This window comes from Protomyctophum parallelum (genome assembly GCF_964188405.1).
Source record: "Protomyctophum parallelum genome assembly, chromosome: 8".
Classification (NCBI taxonomy): Eukaryota; Metazoa; Chordata; class Actinopteri; order Myctophiformes; family Myctophidae; genus Protomyctophum; species Protomyctophum parallelum.
The window spans coordinates 10,359,249-10,380,956 of NC_139703.1; the positions used below are offsets into that span (position 1 = coordinate 10,359,249).

At 41.5% G+C, this 21,708-nt stretch overlaps 1 protein-coding gene across 5 annotated transcripts; it reads left to right on the forward strand.

Annotated features, from left to right (window-relative positions):
- Positions 1–766: 766 nt before the first annotated feature.
- larp4ab (La ribonucleoprotein 4Ab) lies at positions 767–20,034 on the forward strand (the record flags this gene model as incomplete). 5 transcript variants are annotated; one of them, XM_083771496.1, is made up of 16 exons in its annotated part: positions 767–1,233; positions 2,964–3,099; positions 3,412–3,652; positions 5,208–5,344; positions 5,980–6,083; positions 6,284–6,394; positions 6,989–7,042; positions 9,724–9,960; positions 10,559–10,662; positions 10,926–10,967; positions 11,792–12,013; positions 12,282–12,333; positions 12,425–12,586; positions 12,693–12,829; positions 13,430–13,613; positions 16,348–20,034. In XM_083771496.1, 16 exons carry the CDS (start codon positions 1,231–1,233, stop codon positions 16,723–16,725), a joined length of 2,304 nt encoding a protein of 767 aa, XP_083627622.1. In that variant the 3' UTR covers positions 16,726–20,034. The 5 variants fall into 5 exon arrangements, with proteins under 5 accessions (XP_083627622.1, XP_083627625.1, XP_083627621.1 ...); XM_083771499.1 differs by lacking the exon at positions 767–1,233 and adding an exon at positions 2,557–2,683; XM_083771495.1 differs by lacking the exon at positions 767–1,233 and having other exon boundaries at positions 2,958–3,099.
- Between the last annotated feature and the right edge of the window lie 1,674 nt (positions 20,035–21,708).

The window sequence follows — 21,708 nt, forward strand, 5'->3', positions numbered from 1 at the left end:
ACTTTCTTGGTATTTGGTCTTGAGCAGAAGTGTTCTGAATCAACTGCAGCCATCTGATTTTTAGGGAGTAATATCCTTGGCTATGGCTAAAGTTTAGCTCGAGCAAAATATGAAGTTGATCATAAGGGCTGCATCTAGAATTACATTTCTTAGTGATTATTCTATCGGATTACTTTTTAGAATAATTGTGATGTGTTTATATATAAAAAATATAACAAATTGATTACCCGTGTTAATCATCTTTAGCTCAGCTAATCAGCTGTTTTATTCTCACATGTCAATCGATTACTTTTGATTAACTGTTGCACCCTTCCCTTATTATATGATTACTAATATAGCAAAGTAGGCCTACTAGCAAAGAGTGGTACACACACTACCGGTTACTAGCCTAATATTTAGAGCATTTTAGACTCGTAGATGTATTTGACTATCGATTCTGACATTTTCAATCTCAGAATCTACGAGAGTAGCTCTGAGTCGACTCTGGTCCATAGCCTTACTGCTCTTGCTGTCGTTGCAATCTGCATTAGAGCTATGAGCTACTATGAGAGTAAATCTTAGGCTAACCTTACCAATTACCATCATACCAAATTATCCGATTTTCAATTGCCATTCCAGCGCTGATAAGTTTACCAACAGCCAAATCAAATGGCCACCCGGCTGCCATGCTGCCGACTCTGTCATGTCGCTGTGTGTTGCGCTTGCTTGGTTCCGTTGCTATGCGGCGCTTGGCGCGTTGTTGCGCTGTTGCTAGGGGAAGGGGGATGGAGGCGGTAACATTGTCTGTCTGGGGAAGGAAGGAAGCTGCCTGTCAGCGAGCGAGCCGTTCGACTTAAGAGAGATTTAGATTATATTTTTAGATGTGCATAACAAAGTGTTTAACGGTAGTCACATTTTGGCAATGCATTACGAACCTGGTAAATGAGCAAGTTTGAGCGAGGCTCTCGAGCTGCTTGTTAAATTAAAGCCTGTTTTTAGACGGGCACGACGACACGGCACGGGTCGTTTGAGGAGGAAGGTGAGCTGCTGTGCTGTGTGGAGGAGGGTGAGCTGCCTGCGGCGCACGCACGCACACACACGCGGCGGGTCGGGTGTATCAATCTTGTGCAGTGCTGTCAGGAGGACGAGAGGAGCAGGCAACCACCGCAGAAATAATCCGGCGAGATCTTTTATTATACCCGAGAAGGAACAACAGGGGAAGAAGTGGACGCCCGAGAGTCTAAAAGCGGCATGGTGAGTGAGTTTACTAGCGGTGGTGGACGGTAGTAGGAAGTGTACGTGCATTGGAGCTGCTAGCCAGTTAGCTAACTTGTTATAACGACAACCTGTTTCCTCCTCCCCCCACCAAGCTTTGCAAGCTGAGCAGCTCCAACCGACCCTGCTTTGGTCGTGCGGCGGTGTCGCGCTTCGACAATAGCACCGATCTACAAGCTCACGTCGCGTCGCACGCGCACCGCGCCGAGAGCTTGCAAATCGGGGCTATTCTCGACGCGCGACACCGCCTGGCTGTACGACTAGAAAGTAAAACCATGCACCACTCCTCGTGCTTGTGCTCGTGTAGCCGAGATAGCTAAAGCTGCAGCCCTGGCTGAAGTAATGTCATACTGACTGACTGAACACCAGCAGCCGTTGGAAGTTTATATCGGGGTCCATGTTTTTTTTAACCCCGGGTCATTGACCCGGTCCAACGTGTACATTAATTTATAACCATCACTCTAATATTAGAATGTTCTCTTGACCACCAGCCACCACGCAGGCAACTGTTGGCAAACGTCAAAGCGGCCGGTTTCAACCGGTCTTTCTTGTTAGCATAGCGAGCTAAATGGCAGGTGTTTGAAGAAGAAGCGTATGTTGATGGTTTGGTTATGAAGTGACTCACTGAAGTGACTGAACGCCAACATTATCCAAGTCTCACACCACTCTACTTTTACTGCAGTGCCAATGTTGTGTAACTTGTGTATGTGGATATAAGTAAACACGTGGCAAAAGGAATTCTAATGTTTTACATGATTATTGTAATGCTGATCAGAAGTATATATAATAAACAAAGTATTTAATTTAACGTTAGTATGTAGCGTTCCACTGATGATGACCACTTTATTTCAGCATTAGCAGGAGTGGGGCATGCATGCGGATCAGTCAGTACCATGTGCTCGTTCTCTGCTTGCCTTGTACTAGTGCTGCCAAATGGGGAAAGTTGAGTGACGTCAGTTCGTAACCTATTCACACAAGACTGCTGCTGACTGAGGCCAACACAACTTGTGTTACCGTAGATTAGTTACTTAGTAGTACGCACGTTTTCATATATAATCTGTATCTTCATATTCTTTCTGTACATCTTATGTGTTGACTAGGTAGTAGGAAGCAGTGGTCGAATACATATTCACCGACTTTACTCAATGAGACTGAGACCTGACCTCAGACCTGCTCTTACCCCCATTGATGGTGTGCCAGTACATGTGACTTGAGGCGGGGTCATATTCACTTTGGTAACAAGACTCCTCAGACCAATGGCTTCTGGTGTCATGCGGTCTCAAGCGAACCTTGGAACCTGTAGGAAACTTCAGTGTGACGGATCTAGGACTATAACTGATACATTTATTTCATGTGGTGCTGTGGTGGACGATGTTAAAGCCTTGAAGTGTGGGGAAAGCATAATGCATAGGCACAATTATTTGTTGAGGTATGTCATCCGTTTTAATAGAAGGTTTAAATAGGGACACTTGTTTTGAGTGACTGATACTAATCAGATTATCTCTTTTAAAAGCTTAACTATTTTTAAAATGTCTGGTTGCCAGAAGCAAAGGAAAAGCCTGCTATTGTTGTAATCGTTACCATGTAAGGTTATTTTACAAGATGTTACAAGAAAACCATTGTATTGTATTTGTCATTTTATGCTACAACATTATGCCACAGAGCAAATAACTCAAGGTCTTTGTGTTTGCTAAATGCTAATTATGAAGGTCACCACAAAGGGAGCAGGCTTGAACCCAAACGCCAAAGTGTGGCAAGAGATCCCTACCCCCCAGCACTACACCTCAGAGGGGACAGAGGGCTCCCACTGGCTTCAGACCTCCCCTTCTGCTGAGATGACTCAAGGTAGTGTCTGATCTCCATGAATTTGATGTTTATCAACTTTATAATAATAAAGTTATATCTCTAACCTCACGTCCATGTAACGCTTATCAGAATCTGCATGGATATGACCCCCTGTGACAAATCCACAGGTCTTTACCCTTGTGTAGTTCTCTCTGAAAATCAAATCCTTGTTATTTTGGATTTATGCAATGAAAATCTTTGATCTATTGAAGTAATCATATACCTGGATCAGATCTTCAGGTCTTATTTAATACAGTCAGTAGCATTGTTAAACCTTTATGGTTAAGTTCCTCCTTTGTTCTTCGATCACAGGTTACTCGGAGGCCCCCTCTTCTGGAGGCAAAGGACACAGCACCGAGCATTCAGGTGGCTCTGCGGGCAATGCCCTTGTACCTCCAGAGGGTGTCATGAATGGCCAGCCTGAGATAGGCTATCCCCTCTTTGACCAGCCGACTGCACCAGCAATGGATGGGGAGGCATCTGTGGAGGCTCCGTTGTCTGCGGAGAACCTGAGGGAGTCTCTGAAGAAACGCCTGGAGTTCTGCTTCTCAAGGTGAGTGAGGAAGCAATGGATAGAGTTAACACCTTTTGTGCTAAAAACATCCTCTAAAAAAAAGCGGGGTGCTAAGGACGTGAATACGCGTCTTTAGGTCCTTTTTTATGATTGGAATGGAATTGCTGTAATTTATTTTGACAGCTCTCGTTGCTAAGCAACACCTTGGTCAGCACCCCTGGACATGTTTTGCGTATACGCAAAACATCGCTGTCCATGGTTTTGATCAGAACACCTATTTCTGTCCTAATTTAACCAAGCATCTCGTTGGGAATATAAATGCTTCTAAAGAGCGATGAGACTTGACAGTGTGAGGTAGTAATAGAAGATTATACCTCCCGGTTTAGGGTAGCCTCGGTCCCAGGCTTACTTATCTGCGAAAAGAAAAGCCTGGTCACAACCTAAGGCAGAGAAGCTATCGGCGGTTGTATCCTCCGGAACAGCCGTCAAATGTATTTCCCCCGGATACGCTATTTTCCCGACCAATCACAACACTTGTTTCATTCGCGGAGAATGTAAACTGATTTGTAAAGCATCAACGATTTCACTTCCGCTAAAATCCTGCAACTTCTGCTGATAGTCTTTTCAGCTTAGGTCTTGCCCAGGGTGGGTTTAGGGGGGGAATGGAAAGGAAAGGTACTATGTTTACCCAGGGTAACTGGACTAAGCTCAAGAACTTGTTTACAGCCAGGCCCTGCTCATAGAACATTTCATGGTAGGGGTTCAATGCCTTGTCCAAGGGCACTTCAGTGGTGGTAATTTTAACGTGCCGGTCCGGGGATACGAACTAAGGCTTTTCAGAGTCATATCTGCCCATCTGCTTGGCACTCTAGCGCCTTTATTTTGACAAACTCTGGCAGCATCATAAGTGTTAAATAAGGACACCAATATATACTATATAGCATCGTATTTTGGTCAGATCCTGCACAAATTGTTTAGGCCTGTAGTGTAGTCGACATGGTTCAAACCAAGCATCAGAATGAAGAAAGATGATTCAAGTGACATTGAATGTGGCATGGTATTTCCGAAACTGCTGATCTGGGAATTCCACACACCAACTAGGTGCAGAGAATAGTGCAAAAATAATTATCATAGTAGTCATTGTTATACACAATAAAGGTATTTTTCAGTAACAGGCTCTCCCTGTCTCTCCAGCTCTTTAGTAAACGGATACATTTTCAGGTCTGAATTCCAATTTGATGCAAATGGGACTATAGTATGAACAAGTGAAATTGTAAGTGATAATACAAAGAAGCGAGCAAAAAAATTGAACTGGAACACTATACAATATATTTGAAGTTGATAATGGGTATTTTTTCTTGGTTGAATGAAATGGCCAACCCACTGGGAAAAAGTATTTTCAGTTTATTAATTTAAGAGCTGGAGATGATTACTATTAGAATGTATATATTTAACTTTATAACTACAAACTTTTGTTTTAAAATATATTCAACACTACCTTTTAGCGTGAGAGTACTGTACTGTAGCCTGTATGCTGTACGGACAAGTAATTTGTGGTTGACAAACTTGACACTGTGAAATGTTTCTTGTGCAGAGAGAACCTGTCCAAAGACCTGTATCTGATCTCCCAAATGGACAGTGATCAGTTTGTTCCCATCTGGACCATCGCCTGCATGGAGGACATAAAGGTCCTCACCACAGACATGGACCTTATTCTGGATGTTCTACGAGGTACAGGGTTTTGGGGTTTGCCAAAATATGAATAATATTTCTTTTAAAAAGTCTCCTTTGGTTTCAGTTCCAATATTTATGTGAGGAAATTTATTTAGCAGGGACATACTAGTGTTATGTCCAGATTCAGGGTTGTACTTGTATATCTACCTGCATCATGCTACAGAAACAGGAGATAGGCTCAGCCCTATGGCCCACATGGCTTACTTTTATTTAGCTGTATTGAGTTACAATGAAAAAAAAAAACTACTGTGTGCTATAGCGTAAACGCAAAGATAAGATGGACACTTAAAGAATGAGACGTTTCAATTGGATTTAATTAGCCGTGAAGCTCAGCTTAGTTTGACATTAATATGCAGTAGGTAGAATGATGTTGATACAAGGTAGGATCAGAGCCATAGAGTAAGACAGAGTTACGACATTGAGGAGGCAGAAAACAGCCTGGTCACGTGGTTCAGCCCATAGACTCCAATGCATTCCGTAAACTTCCGTTTGTCACCATTCAATAGAATTCTATGTAGAAGAGCCTGGCCCCATGAAGTGAACAGAGTTGTGGTAACTCTGTCTTATTCTATGGCTCTGGGTAGAATGACACAGTTGATGGTTAAATAGTCTTGGTGCTTTTACTGTTGCAGCCTCTCCAATGGTACAAGTTGATGACACTGGGGAGAAGGTTCGGCCCAGTCATAAGCGCTGCATAATTATTCTGAGAGAGGTTCCGGAGAGCACACCAGTTGAGGTACACTGCAAGACCAAAACAATCCTATGTGACTCATGTGTCCAGCTGATTCTCCTTGCATGTCTTTGTAGTTGTTCAGTCAACTAACTACTGAAACTTGGACGATTCACTAGCTGTGGTCATTATCTCATGTCTCAAATAGCTTCATGTCAAACACTGTTCCTGTCTTACATGCGTTTGTATCAAAACTCTTTCTACAGGAAGTCCGGGCCCTTTTTAGGAATGACAATTGCCCGAAAGTGATAAGTGTTGAATTTGCGCATAACAACAATTGGTACATAACATTCCAATCGGATACAGATGCACAACAGGTATTGCAACTTATTCACATTTGTCTGACTAGACACTGTTTTATTGCATCGTATATATTTAGTTTTTATATAATTTAGTCATTGTTGAATATCATCACCCCTTCTCATTGTTTACAAATAGATTGCTACAGTACAGTGTCACCCTGAACCTTTAATTAATCTAATTATTACAACATGTATATACTGTACTACCGGTATTTATTTATTGGTAAACCATTTAATTAAATTATTGTAACATTTAAAGGGATATTTCACTTCAAAACTTGTTTGTAGTCATTTTATCATGTACTCTGGCTGGATATTTATAATATTTTGATATTTGATTTTATCTGACACACCCCCTTCCTATACAAACCCATTGTAACTTCAAAAATCAATTTTCACCATGTTGAACATTGAACCTTGAACCTTATAGTCATTGGGTGGGGAAATAATCTGGTGAATGATATTGTCATTCTAATGCAGAAGTTACAATAGCTTGAATGAATATCAAATATGTAAATACTTACACAAGCAAGAGTAGACAATAAAATGACCCCAAACATTTTCGAAAGTGAAGGATCCCTTTAATCAACAATATATTTATTTTTGTAGGCTTACAGATACCTAAGAGAAGAAGTGAAAATGTTTCAGAGAAAACCAATCATGGTGAGTAAACAGATTTGGGTTCATTAGGCCTAATGTGTGTTATCATTGAGTCTGGATTAAGTTTGTTACCGGCCGGCATGCCGGCCGGAAGAAGTGGATTCAGCCCTTACTATGTCACAATCTAATCATCATCATAAGCGATTTTGGCCTACTTGGTGGCCCACCCAAGTTGGGAACAATGCACAGGTACAACGGTTATTCCCCAATAACTGTTGTACTTGTTGTTAGACTATTTGTCTGTATCCCTTTATGCCCATATATGGAATCTTTTATATTCATCTGTCTATCCCTTTTTCCCATATGAAGAGTTCAGTGTGAGGCATGCCCAAATATGGAGTCCATGGTTTAGGCCATTCTATGTCAGTACTATAACATCATATTGATTACATCAGGGTCCACTCTTATATGGAGATCAAACGAGAATTCGTGTCAAGAGTATATTCAGTAATCTCGTTCACAGTTGGAAATAGACTTTTAAATGGAACATAGACACAGTGGAATGACTTGTTTTGTCCTTCCACTTGGCAAACAATCTCTGTTGCCACTTTGGCTGCCATTTTCCTGTCAGAGGTGGGCTTGGAGTCTAGCAAATGCCACAGTGGCAGTTCATTTTCAGCACAGTGATGACGTGTATGTTGGAGCAGGATAAATTGTTGTTACAGCCACAGGGGAGGGAGTGACCTTGAGCTGGTTGGTTATACAAGGATTGATAAGGTAGGAAGTAATTTAGCAGTCTCTGTTCTTTTTTTCCTCAAACATTCATCTACCATATCTCTATCATACTGTGACATTGACCTTAGAGTTAGTTTGATAAAGCGTACCCTTTCATCTGGGCTCCAATTTGTCTGAGGCGTGGTTCCTATTCAGTCCTAATGGAAAACAAAAACTAGCACTCTCGGTCTTTATATAGTGCATTTTGCCCGGTGCACGGCTCACAAAGATTCACAGTAAGAAAGTAATAGCCGGCACTCCGAAGTCCGAAGTGATTCTGGTACTTTTAATTAATATGCGCACGGCTGACAGACAGCAAACACGGATGCGTTTCGGCGCCAAGCCTTCCTCAGCTAATTAAAAAAGAAAGTAACGGTGTTAGTGGTTCTGAGTATGAGACTTCTAAGCCCCGGTGATGATCAGTATCGCGCTTGGAAGGACCCATGTGCACTGTGGCTGGCCGGGAGGAATTCTACATCTTTCTCCATCTCTCATTTTGTTCTACCTTCTTTACTGTCTTTCTCTTCTACTCCTCCTTTTCACCATTCCTCCTAAACCTCTCCTGTCAGTGCAGTGTATTATGGCCTCATGACCGTGAGATTATGAGATCTGAGGGGACAGAGCTATATCAATCATTACTTGGGAAGAGAGTGAATGTCACCACGTTTAAAACCAAGGAAAGCTAAGTCAGGTCTGGTGCATCACAGGAACAACAGCAGTAAGGAAAGGCAGCTCTGACGATTTCAACCTTTTATTGAAGGTTCAAGTATTTTCGATGTCGGTGGTACATCTTCATCGGGTCATTACTTGCTTTAAGTGCTGCTGGGATATAGCTTTATACCCTGTATAACGTGTATAGCAATGCAATGTGACATAGCTCTGTTTACTCAATGATGTACCCCCTCCAACTGTATGTACTTTTCCCATTTTCAACTGTTTTTATTATATTTTGACACTTGTGTTGGCAATGTAAACGTATGTTTGCTCATGCCAATAAAGCGCATTTAATGATAATGATAATTAATTAATTTATATAGCACATTTCAAGACAGTGTAAAAACACAGCTACAACAAGATATCAATAAATGGACAACATAAAAGCATACACACAAAAATAGAGTACGGTATGCAAAAGGAAATTAAGAGAAAGCCTTAACGTAAAGGTGGGTTTTTAGAAGGGATTTAAAACATGACACAGATTTTCGAAGTCTTAAATGAATAGGTAGGGCATTCCATAGTTTGGGAGCCCGGATTGCAAATGCCCTGCCACCTTTTGTGATAAGATGGGCTGTGGGGGTCTCTAGGAGGGCTTTGTCTGAGGACCTGAGTGAACGTGTAGGCTTATAGGGAGCCAGCATGTCGGAGATATACTGGGGAGCCTGACCATTTACAGCTTTAAAAGTAAAAAGTAAAATCTTAAAATATTCTATAAATAAAGTGTGAAGTGTGGCTAAAATGTGATCTCGTCTTTTTGAATTAGTTAGCAGTCTGGCAGCAGAATTCTGAACGAGTTGTAGACGGGATATAGCCTTCTTACACAGGCCTGAATAAATCGAGTTACAGTAATCTAAACGAGACGAGATAAAAGCGTGGATTACCTTTTCCAAATCTGCGGGTGACAGGAAACTTTTGATCCTGGCTATGTTCCTCAGTTGAAAGTGGCAGGTTTGCACTACTCGTGTTACTTGGGGGTTAAAAGTGAGGCCAGAGTCAAAAAGCACACCCAGGTTACGGGCGACCTCTTTTACATTAGGGGATAGGCTACCGAGTTGTGAGATGAATGGCTGAGTGGAATTAGGGGGACCGAAGATTATGATTTCTGATTTGGTTTCGTTCAGTTGTAAAAAGTTATTTGACATCCAGTTTTCGATATCTGAAAGGCACGATAGGAGACTGGACAGATTACCATTTTAATTTATATAACCCCCCAAAAACTTGTGAATTACTTTATTGTCTTGTTCTCTGTCTAGGCTCGTATTAAGGCCATCAACACCTTCTTTGCTAAAAATGGCTACCGAAATGTGGACTCCAGTGTGTACAACCAGAATTCCCAGCCACAGTCACAGTATGGGTCATCATCAATGTACATGCAGCAAGTGTATAACTCTCAGCAGCAACAGCAGCAGCAGCAGCAGCAGTATCCTGTGTACCCGCTGGTGGCTCCTTCTTGGAACGCATCAGTCACACCCTACTTTGAGACACCACTGGTAAGAACCTAGGAGTAGAAAGTAATCTAAGCATATATGCATTTGATCCATTCTAGATGGCAGTCAGAAGTAATCTATTCTGAGAATATAAAGTTAAGAAATAAATAATATACATATATCGATCGGCCCATACCCGAAGGCGGGGTTGGCGAAAGGGCCTTTCTGTGTGGAGTTTGCATGTTCTCCCCGTGTCCCCTAGGGTAGGTACCCTCACAAAAAACATGCAGTAATCCTGGTCACTAAACTGCCTCCCCCTGGCCAGACGGGGCGCCTGATGGAGGGGAAAGGAACTGGTTGGAATAACGTGTTCCTTCCACGTGCTACGTCCAACCAGGGAAACTTCCCCCTGTCAGGTGTAAAGGAGCAACTTGGACACTCAGGCATGAAGGAAGCATGAGTTCAAGTCCGTTGCTCTCCCCATGTCCCCCATATATGGGGACTAGGTTGGTGGAGGGTGTGCTGTGTAGAGCCCAGGATCACATTAGATGATTGACACAGGGGTGAAAAATGGGTTACAAAATCGTGGGATAAAAAAAAAAAAGATAAAAAAAAGTGTGTATTTGCTATTTAGACTCTGCCTTGTCCATCTCCCATCCAGGCACCATTCCCCAACAGTGGTTTTGTGAATGGTTACAGCAGCCCTGGGACCTACAAAGTGGGCTCCAACTCCATGAGTGTTGGGCGACCTTTCAACAGGACCCAGTACGTATACATAGTATCAAGAGCCCTCAGTGATGGATGCTTTATTTGTCCTTGCGGAAATTAATTTAGCGCCAAGCAGCCATCAGGACACAAAAAATAGCACCAATGGCACCAAGTTTATTTGTGACTCGGATAGATATGGTCAGATGTGCATTATATCAGGCAATGTAATGTAGTGGATAATGTTGGTAAAGAAATTAGGAACACCTTTTGTTCTTATCGTATTGATATCCAGTTGACTCTGTACCCTCCCTCTCCTACAGTGTCCCCCTATATTCCAGAAAGAATGTACTCAGTGCCTCCAGGTATAAATGATCAAATCTTTGATGTATGAATGATCAAATCTTTGATACATACATGGCCATTATTCTCTCAACATTTAGTTCGTTCATTCATTCATTCATTCATTACTTTTTCAGGAAATGCAGAGATTACAGTACATTAGGCAGATTAAATGTAAACGATAAATATGGTGCTGATTGCTCCAGTTGTTTGTGAGAATATCTTCTAGAGACGACTAGACTCCTGCAGAACAATGCTGTAAAACAAAGTAAAACGGACAATGGAAAATATTCTGCCGAAAATGGCTAAAAATACAATTTCGGCCTATTCGTTTCGGCCCGAATAGGCAGAAAATATATCACGAATAGTCAAAACACAGGGTTACCTTCATAATCTAATGTTTAGTTGTGATGACGTGATCAAAATGCGGCTACAAGCACATAGTGAACTTTTTTTAAGTTAAGTTTTGCCATAATCGGGTAGCTTTAAGGTACGGCCATGACAGCAATGGTAGGCCAAACAAAGGGAGGGAAATATTCGACCAAGAATTTCCCTTTCGGTGCATCTCTAATACATACAGTCTAGGACTTATTCTAATGACTACAACTATACCAGTCTGTCTGTATGATACAGCAAGCACATCTGCAGTGGTTTGAGTTGTTCTCTGTACTCATGGGGAATTTAGGTAAAGTAATGGTTATTTCTGATACTGGATTGGACACTTGAAGTGCAGACATAGGGGATTGTTGCTTTAAATAGCCATGGAAAATGAACATGTACAGTATTGCTTGCTTGTGAAGCTGACTTACTACTACTATTATGACTAACGTGGATTTACTCTGCCCAGGAACCATGTGAAGACCAACCCCAGGCTTGGTGATGTGACCCCTTCCCCCTCTGTAGCCCCTGTCCCTCTGATGGATAATCTGCCTGGGCCTTCTAGCCCCCATTCTCCCAACACAACAGGGCTTATGGTTGGCACAACCCCAGAGCCAGTCTGTACCCCCTCCTTGACCCTTCCACTAACTACCATACCCAACGGAGATCTGAGCATGGCTGGACGGGGCAGGTGGGCAAACTTGCACATTAAATGCCATTAAAACACCAACCAGAAATGTGACTTAGCAGTGAATATTGAGCAAAAGTGGCATAATCGAATTTTGCAGACTCTTATCCCAAATATATAATAGGTGTAGTATTTTCACTTAGCCCAGTGAACATTAACTATTTTATTGCCATCTACGTTGCCCCTCCGCCATGGACGTTATTGGCGAAAGGTAAACGGCGTGAGCTAAGGGAGAAATCATCTTGATTGAGTTTTTTGTTTTTGTTTTAAGGAGAGGAAGCTACCGAGGAATGAGGAGGAGGAGAGAGGATGAGCGTTTGATGGTCAGTAGATTTCACCACTCCGAACTCCTTTCCTTTGTTTGAGTTGTGCCTAAAGCTAGTTTTTAATTTACCAAAATATACTGATTTGTAGAAGCCTGTCCCTCAGACCGAGGTCAAGGTACTGCCACCGAAGTTTGACCTGGCAGCTTCCAACTTCCCCCCGTTGCCTGGGTGTGTGGTCAGTACACAGGGAGAATCCGTCCTGGAGACGCGGCTGTCAGATGTTGTGCGTGGCATCAAGGTGTCTGAAAAGGTAAGACAAAACTCTTGGCTTGTACGCAACACTTCATTATAGCCCCAATACCTGCAAACAATGGCTCTCACCTCAAAGTAAATTTTTCAAATGTTTCCGCTTCCAGTCTGAGAATAAAGAAGTGAAGAATGACACTCCTGCCGCTCAAGTCCCAGAAGCTGATCAGAGTACGCCAAACCCCACAACAACGGCTCCAATATCAGCTCCTGTGACGTCACTTATAGTAGTGCCACCAGTGCCACGGTATGCATGCATTTCCTCCCCTAACCAAGAGCCTGCAATGGTCCAAAAATGGGTTTTTAAACGCACTTGATAATTAAATTAACACTGAGGATTTCACTGTGTGCCGGGATTACTTTCAAAATAGCAGCTCGGGTGCCGCGCAGAAATGGCAGCTTTTACTTTGAAAGCCCCCCCCTTCCGTTCCGTACAAAAACCGGGAGGAATAATGTTGCTTGCTTACCTCGCTAGGATTACGATAAAGTCGCTGAATAATCCCTTGCGTTCATATTTTGAACGAGAGGCATGTTGAAGTCAGAAATGAAGAGCTTAGTATCCATCTGGTCAAAACCACGGAGAGCTCCCTAGATTAGGAGATACGAGGCATTCTTTCTGAGCCGTAAACAGGGGAGTGAACGGCAACGCGCATGCGTGAACAGCAAGGAGTATGGTGTAGAAGGAAAGGCCAACCCACCAAAAAAAGAGAAAAAATGTAAATGAAAATGTGCTAGGACGTGTACACGTCCTCGCAATCCATCGGTTGGATTAGCTATGACGTTTCCACACGTCCTACGGTCTAAATGGGTTAATAACATTGCTTTTGTTCTTCCTGTGTTGATTCAGTGTATCTCATGAGGTAAAGAAGGTGGATATAGCTGAGCCTTCTGTTCCAAAAGAGACCATCTCCTCTCCATCGCAGCCTATGGCACCTTCTGAACCTTCTGAACCTTCTCTCCTAACGAAGCCACTCCTCTGCAGCCAGCCCATCTCTACAGCAGCCGTCCCTTTTGTCACATCAGCAGCTCAGGTGAGACCTTCCTTCTTTGGGACTATTGGAACAGCCTAAGTTATGCTCATGGATTCCCATGGATTCTACACTAAGGAATTATTTAAAATCTGCTTAGGTCATTTGTCTTTTATTTTCTGTCTGCAGTGTATATTTTCAATGGTGCTTTTTATATCGAAGAGCTTGCAAAAGAAAAGTGATTGTACACGATCTGAGACTTGACATGAGTTTTGACGTCAAGTCTCAGATCGTATACACAAATGAATGCTGTCAGCATGGATTTGCGTTGGAGAATATGACGTGTATCTACACATGCTGCCAGCGACGTATTCACTTATAGATTTTGACATGGGTCACATATTTCCATTTAGTAAAGTCCTACATTGAATGTTTATTATACTGTGTATAGTTTTTTTTTCTGAATTGTATTTATCCAATTAATGGTGTTAACATTACAAGCAATTAAAAACTGTATATTTTAGTATTACTATGTAATAGGATAGAATAGAGACAGTCATCAGATCTTGACAATGGCATATTTGTCTCTATTATGCGTGCATAAGAGTCCTAGAAGTGTTCAGGACACCGGTAATCTTTTCATGGAGAGTGATCTCCCAAGGCATGTCCTTCTGGAGTTACATATGTCACAATTTGTAACCTCCAACCTGACTCTTAAATGCCATACCTGTAACCGTGTACTGTAGGTGCTCTACACGTTAGGGATTTTTACCACATTTGGGGTTTCCTAACGCACTTATTCTTCAATTATAAAATTGATAACCGTTCAGGTAATTTGTGATTTGCGTATTCATGTACTAGGTGACAAAGACTATGCCCTCACAGAACACCTGGTTAGGCAAAAAAAAATATTTATGTGATGCTTGTTTCAAGTTTATTTTAAATCTCTTATAAAGTGTTAAAGTAAAAAGAAAATAGATTCCTATGACTTCCGGCACTTGTTTGTTTGATTGGACCTGCAACATTAAATGAAATCCTCTACACTGAAACAAGCAGCTGCAACGCATCTTGAACCATTGACATTCATGCTCAACCCACAAAGAACAGAGCCTGGTAATTACCAGATGTAGCTCAGTCAAAAGCAAGATTTCAGATTCAGACTTTAGTCTTCATCACAATTCACAACACATGGATTTATTGTTAGCTCTTGCTCATCTTTCTGCTAATTCTCAAGCTCACGTTTGCATGCATATTGCCCAATCACAACAAAGCATGTTCCTATTCTTTGGTGTTTTATGGCAAGCTGGCATTCGCTACATTGAATTACTGCCACCTTAAGGAACTACTCAGTTACTGTTCATTGTGTTCCTTTGAGACCACAGTGAATAGCTTTCAGTTTTAGTTAACTATAATGACCCTGGTTGTAGCGTGCTGCGTTGAGAATTTGTAGAAATGCCTTTTGTAGCCCTCTGACTGTTCTGGATGGCATGGACGTGAACTCTGTTTGCAGTTTGACTTTGCACTACAACAATGCTGTGCACGGGTCCATCCGGAACCGAATACCCGAGAGCCGAATCGAGAACCGAGCCGATTCGGGCCCAAAATATTGACTTGTCCCTCGGGCAGGGTCGGATCCATTCCAAATTGCCACGGGTCTCGGTCAGATAGTCTGAAATGCAGTTACCCGAAATTACCCGTGAGGATCCGAACTTTATATATTAAACCCTTCAACTTTAAAAATGGGTTTAAAAAATAGACATGCGTGCATTGTAATTATTACATTCTAAAGTCCATATTTTCTGTTGAACAGTCAAAGAGGGCTGGGTCTCGTCATGCACCTCGACATGAGCGAGAGCGCTCTCTCTCTATCTTTCGCTTTGTCTTCCGCGGACGACTTGCTCGTGCAAGATTCCCGGAAACGCTCTCCTCCGCGTCAGTCGTCCGTGGAGGTGGAGCTTAATTTCCATCCACCAGCTGTCTAAAAACCAGCTGCGCACACGCCGCACAGCTTCTTCTGTCCGCGGCTGTCGGCCGTTTTGCGGTGTGGAAACAGTGACACACACACACAGATGGCTATATTAATGCAATCATGGCGACCCCCTTGAGCGAGCAAGGTGAAACGCAAAGCAACAAGCAATGTGGGACTAACCTCGCATCACCAGGCTTTCCACCTCGGAGGAAAAATGTGGGACAGTTTTGTTGTGATTGTCAACAGCTCTGGTAAGAATGTCGATGCGCTAAAATGCACTAATATTAGCCTATGTAAGTTTGCAACCCTCCGCTGCCTCGAGAGGCGGGGTGCAGTCGCTCATAGAGAGCAGTCTCATGTCATGTTAAAGCATATAATATTGCAGAGAACACACTATGGGTCCGGATCTATATCGGATTGGATCAGCGCCGTTTTGGTCGGACCAGTTCCAAACAGTCAAATCCTTCTCTGCTCCGTTTCGGACTGGATCCAAAACTTTCGGACCGGGTGCGGCCAATTAGAATGTTTCTCGGATCCATAGCGGTTCAGTTCAGATATCACTGGTCCCGTTTCGGACCGGGTCCAATTTTATGGACTTTTTATGCATTTGATGAGGTAATGATTATGTTTGAGATTAAAGAGGTGTTGCTTAATTACGTCCACATACAGATTTATTTAGCCACTCTGGGATGTAAAACTGATCTTCTAGTCACAAGCTTGTTTGTCTACACTTTAAACAACCACCATCTAACAAATGCTAATCTAACATGATCTTTATATTTAGTCTGCATATGTTTCATTTACTCTTTCCACTGCTAATTCACTTAGGAGCCAAGGAAGCTGAGCTATGCAGAGATCTGTCAGCGGCCAGCCAAGGACCCACCAGTAATACAGACACCCTCTCCCACTCCGCCTGCGTCCTCCGCCAATCAGCCCCTGCGAGAGCTTGGAGTGAACAAGGTAGAGGACTCTGTAACCACCTCCAACCACACTAATGACAGGCCAGAGAAACCTAGAGACAGTCGACCCCCTCGTAACCCCCTTGGCTCATACCGTGGGGGCAACGGCCCAGCCAGAGCTGGAGGGGCCGGCCTGAAGATCCGGGAGAACCAGAGAGGCCAGACCTCTGGCCGGTGGTTTTCGCCACAGAGAGGACCCAGGCGCAGCGGGAAGGAACAGAACATTCCCCCCAGGTCACCAAAATAAATGAAAAAGAACAATTAAAAACAAATATATATTTGTGTGTACATATGTGTATAGAGATATATTTATAAAAGTAAATAAATATACAGTATGTGTATTGCAAGATAACTTTGGGAAGTTGTCAAACAGGCAACAGGGCAGAGGTGTAAAAACTTGACAAGATGGGGTGGGGGGGTCTGTGTGGTCTATTCTTTGCGATCTTATCCATGTTCAAAGAAGGATTGTTCATGTAACAAATAGCAGGCAAATCAAAACTTGCATTTGTCGATTGAGAGAGAGAGAGAGAGAGTGGCTTGCTCAACACAACGTAAAAGGTACTCCCCACAGAAACGGACGATCGAGAGATCGGTACTTATTCCACAGTTAATGGTTTTCAGTTTGACTTTGTTAAAAATTAAGCCAAGGGAGCCACAAACCATTAATCTCTTCTCAAATCACCTATTTTGGATTCCAAACAGTGATTTTCACCCAAAAGCGATATTTGCATGCCTGGTCAGTGGTCACACCACCTTTTTGGGAAGAATGCAAGTGAGAATAATTTTGGGGAACAAAAGGGTGCATACAGTCTTATAGCACAGAATTGTCGGCTTGGTTGAAACAATATATATACCGTATCCTAGGAATGCTGAAAACGTAAAGTAATTATATTTCATTTAATATTTACAATTGATATGCTAAATAAGTAATTGTATGACATAAGTGAACATATGAGCTTTGAAGAACAAGAACAATGTGTGCTGTAATGCTATGTACAGTGAGAGATTGCCTAGCAAGTCAGTATGCAACACTGCAAGGGACATTAATGATTTTAATTATGATGTGTGTGTGTGTCGGAGAGAAATTATTATTTCTCAACCAAAAAAATTAACAAACTATGTAAAAAGCACATCTGCAATTGTCTTTCTGGATGATTTTAGATACAAACATTGGCATACTTGTCCAATGGTTGCGCGTTGGATAGCTTTGAAGTGCTGTGTAAGAGCTTTTGAATGCTCTCTGCAGGGCTACAGTGCCGAGCAGTGTAACGCCAAGCTTGGTTTAATGGCATTCTTCTCTTTGTTGGTCAAACATTTTATTTTCTTTATTTGATTTTAATTACTTTTTGCCTAGGAGTAGCAGACATGGCTCCATTTGTACAGTAAATTGTAATCCGCGTAAGGACTAAAAATAGTCTTCCTTGCTTTTACTAGATCATGTTGGCATAGTAATACAGATCTAATCAGAGTTCCAGTTTTGGTCAGATTTGCTACTATAACCTTTTAGTGTTCTTGGCAATGGGAAGGCTTCTCCTTAAGTTTATTTTAGGTCTAAATAATTGACTAGGGTGTTGTGTATGTTTACCGGTCGTTGATACTTGTAAATACTGTAATTCTTACTGTAACTCGGTTTTAAAAGGTCTGCTTTGCTGACAATGTTCCTAAAAGAAATTGTTTCCGTTAAGTGAGCAGGAGTTAGCGTTAGTCATTTTGATGCCTGAGTGAACATGGCACGGATGGTGTTTTTCTGGAGTCATTTAACTGTTCTTCATTGCATAGTGATTCCGTGTGTAAGTCTAAAGTATGATTATGTATTTGTGTGCAGAGAGGTGTCTCTGGGTGATGAAGTTGTATGACAAAACCAACAAACCTGTTGGGTGTTTATTTCACATTAAGAGTAAGTGCAAAGGACACTCAAAAGACGGGTGTGTTACTAAAATTTGAAGGAAAGCTTTTATAATGAACAATATATTTGGAAACATGATTCAAATGTGGCCACTTTTTAACCTTCATGTTTGTACCTTGTATCGGAAAATCTCCCATAAGTATTGGAAGGATACTTTCTTTTATATTTCAGTTTGGATCAACTTAAATTAATTTCCACTGGCTATTGACAAATGGTAGTGAGTAGTAGTTGTAGCATCTACTGACACATCAGGTGTTGTGTTATTGCAGTGTTAACATTATTCAGTGACTTTGTTAACCTTCTTGGCTAAAATCAGTCATGCTAAAAGACAATCTGAAACTTCCAACAGTATCCACTTTTTCTAAAACACATCTATCACTTCCTGGAGCCCGAGATTGTTGCGTCCATAGCCAGTGGCTTGGCTTTGATCATTAAGAATAAGATTCTTGTTTCAACAATCTCTTTTTGATTGGACACCAAGACTTATGATGAATGTACTTCTGTTAGAGGGGAGACCACTTTGGTGGCTGATTTTGAATGTCTTTGTACAGTAGAATTTATTTTCAGTGACATTAACAGGTTATTTCTTTTCTGAATTTAGTATTTCATTTACTTTTCTTATTTCAAGTTCTGCTTGTAGGGAATTGTTAAAAATAATTAGATTCTTTAGTGTTTTGTTTCTGTGATATGTTTTATTCTATTCATTTGTTATGTGATTTCGGAAATGATAGCTGTTTACCTATGCCCTGGGCCTGAATTTGATTTATATTTTTACCATCCACTAGTGTCTAAACAATGAGCAGCTTGTGGTCATGGATTCGAAATGCACTAACTTTGGTTTAAATGGTCTTGAAAACAATATAAACAGTGACACGTAGTTTTCAACAGGTTTGCTGAAATTGAATTAAATTCAGTCATTTTATTTCCTCTGCATGAATCATCTTTGTGGTGCAGGTAGGCTAAAGGATGAGTGAAGTGTTTGATATATAATGTTATTGGGGGGATGGGATAATACACCAACAATGTAATTTGTATTAGATTTGTGTTTGGGATGTTGTGCTTGCAAGAACTTTGCTTCTATGTGTTTTGTGTCCCTTGTTCAGAAGTTCAATTGTCTCGTGCTGACCCTTTAAGTGTCATGTGATATGTGCAGATGTACGAGAATGAGATTGCTTCTGTTGTCTGTCCCACAGAAACTACAGGAATCCGTTAGGCCAAACCAAACTAGTAGTGCCTTAAGTTATCATAGTGCATAACTTCATTTTATGCAACTGAAACAATAATGCACATTGATTATGTGTCACACTAGACAAAGCTGTTTGTTGGTTTTGTTACACACTGCATTCTCAGCTTCTAGCTCTGTTAACGAATACTAGTCCACTATTAATATGCTGAAGGTTTATTCTAGGTGTGGCTGTAAAGGCTGTATTAGTTTGAGTGAAGCTGTGGGCGTGTTTGTGTCTTTCTATTGTTGTGCATGTTTAAATTTGAGCTATTAGTGTACCCAATGCAATTTCAGTCGTAGAGAGTCCATGAGATCATTACAATGATGACGAGCAAACCTGGGATTTCAATGTCAGCAAACTGGTGTATTGTTTGAATATTGTATCATTGAGCCTGATGTATGATAATAAAACTTTATTTTTTAAACAGATCTTTGTTTCATGTTTTAAGACAAGTTTCTGATGCTGACACAAGGAAGATGCAATGGAAGTAACAGGGATGTATTTTTACCTCAGGGAATGCTGCATTGACCACACGAGCAAATGTCAAAATGGAGACGGGTGGAGCACTGCAACATGATCACCTAAATATGTACTTCAAGGTCGGGTTTTGTGAGATGATACAGCTGAATAATATATATATATATATTATTTATTTATTTATATGCATAGTATTTATGTAGGTCTATATGATTCATGGTGACTATTTTTATGTATATGATGTATTACCATGTTTTTGTTCTTGCTTATTTAATTACAGTCGCTCTGGTTTAAGAGTGTCTGCTAAATACCTAAATTGTAATGTGTGTGTGTGTGTGTGTTTATATTTTTGAGTGGTGCAACCACTCCTATAGACAGCTTTGTGTCTCCCTGGGTCCTTGGCTGGCTGGCTGGCTGGCTGTGTTCGAGCACCAAAATAGCGTTGGTTGGTTTTCACCACCAAGTGTCACTGTTGTGCAGTCTAACATTCACACACATTAACTGTATATGATTTATTGTGTGACAGTACAGTACAGTACAGTGGGGTACAGTCTTAGAGTATATATTAATAGAGATGGCACCGGATTTCTCCTCCCATCCACTTGCATTAAGTTGCTCAAAAACGCATGAGGCGATTTCACTCCTCCTTCTGGGTAGGAACAGAGTGCATTCTGGGATGGATTGGGCCAAATCGTGAACGCGCTGGCCGTTGACTATCATTGCACGCGTTCACGTATGAAACAGCGTTCACGTGTCATCATGAACGTGCGCAATGATCGTCAACGGACCAGCCTTGGACCCAATAAGCTACAATACCAATTCGGCCACTATGTCCATTTCGCCTCAGGGTTTCCTCCGGGTGCCGTCTCTATTAATATATACTCTAAGGGTACAGTACACTACAGTTACAGTACAGTACAGTACAGTACAGTACAGTACAGTACAGTAGAGCGACCCCCACACGGTAACTGTCATTTCTCAACCATTTCGGACTCGGGCGGCTTGCCAGAACCGGGCCGGCCCCCTGGGCGTGTTCCCTGTGGGTAGAGTTGCAGCACTCACTTCACACGGGTGTGATTTATTTTTTTAAAGAATAACCAGAACCTATAGGGTATGCGCATGCATAAAGTGAGTGGCAAATTGAGTGGCAAAGTGAGTGGCCAAGTGAGTTTAACATCATTTAACGTTGTTTAATGCAATCAGATAGGACTTTTCTATTTGGATGTATGAGCTGTCAAGGCCAAAAGGTAGGGTTTTTTGCCATTCGGTAGGTGTTCCCACATAACTTCCGTGTATGATGATGATGTCACACGCATACCCTCTATTCCCAATATTACACACACAAGGCATATATGCGATCTATTATCAAATGTAACTAATATATATATAAATATATAACTATATAATATTTCTATATATATATATATATATATATATATATATATACAGTGCCTTCGGAAAGTATTCACACGTACCCCTTCACTTTTACCACATTTTGTTTTGTTACAGCCTCATTTCAAAATGGATTAAATTCGTTTTTTTCCTCATCAATCTACACACAATACCATAATGATGAAGTGAAAAAAGTTTTCTCAAATATTTTGTTAATTTATGAAAAATA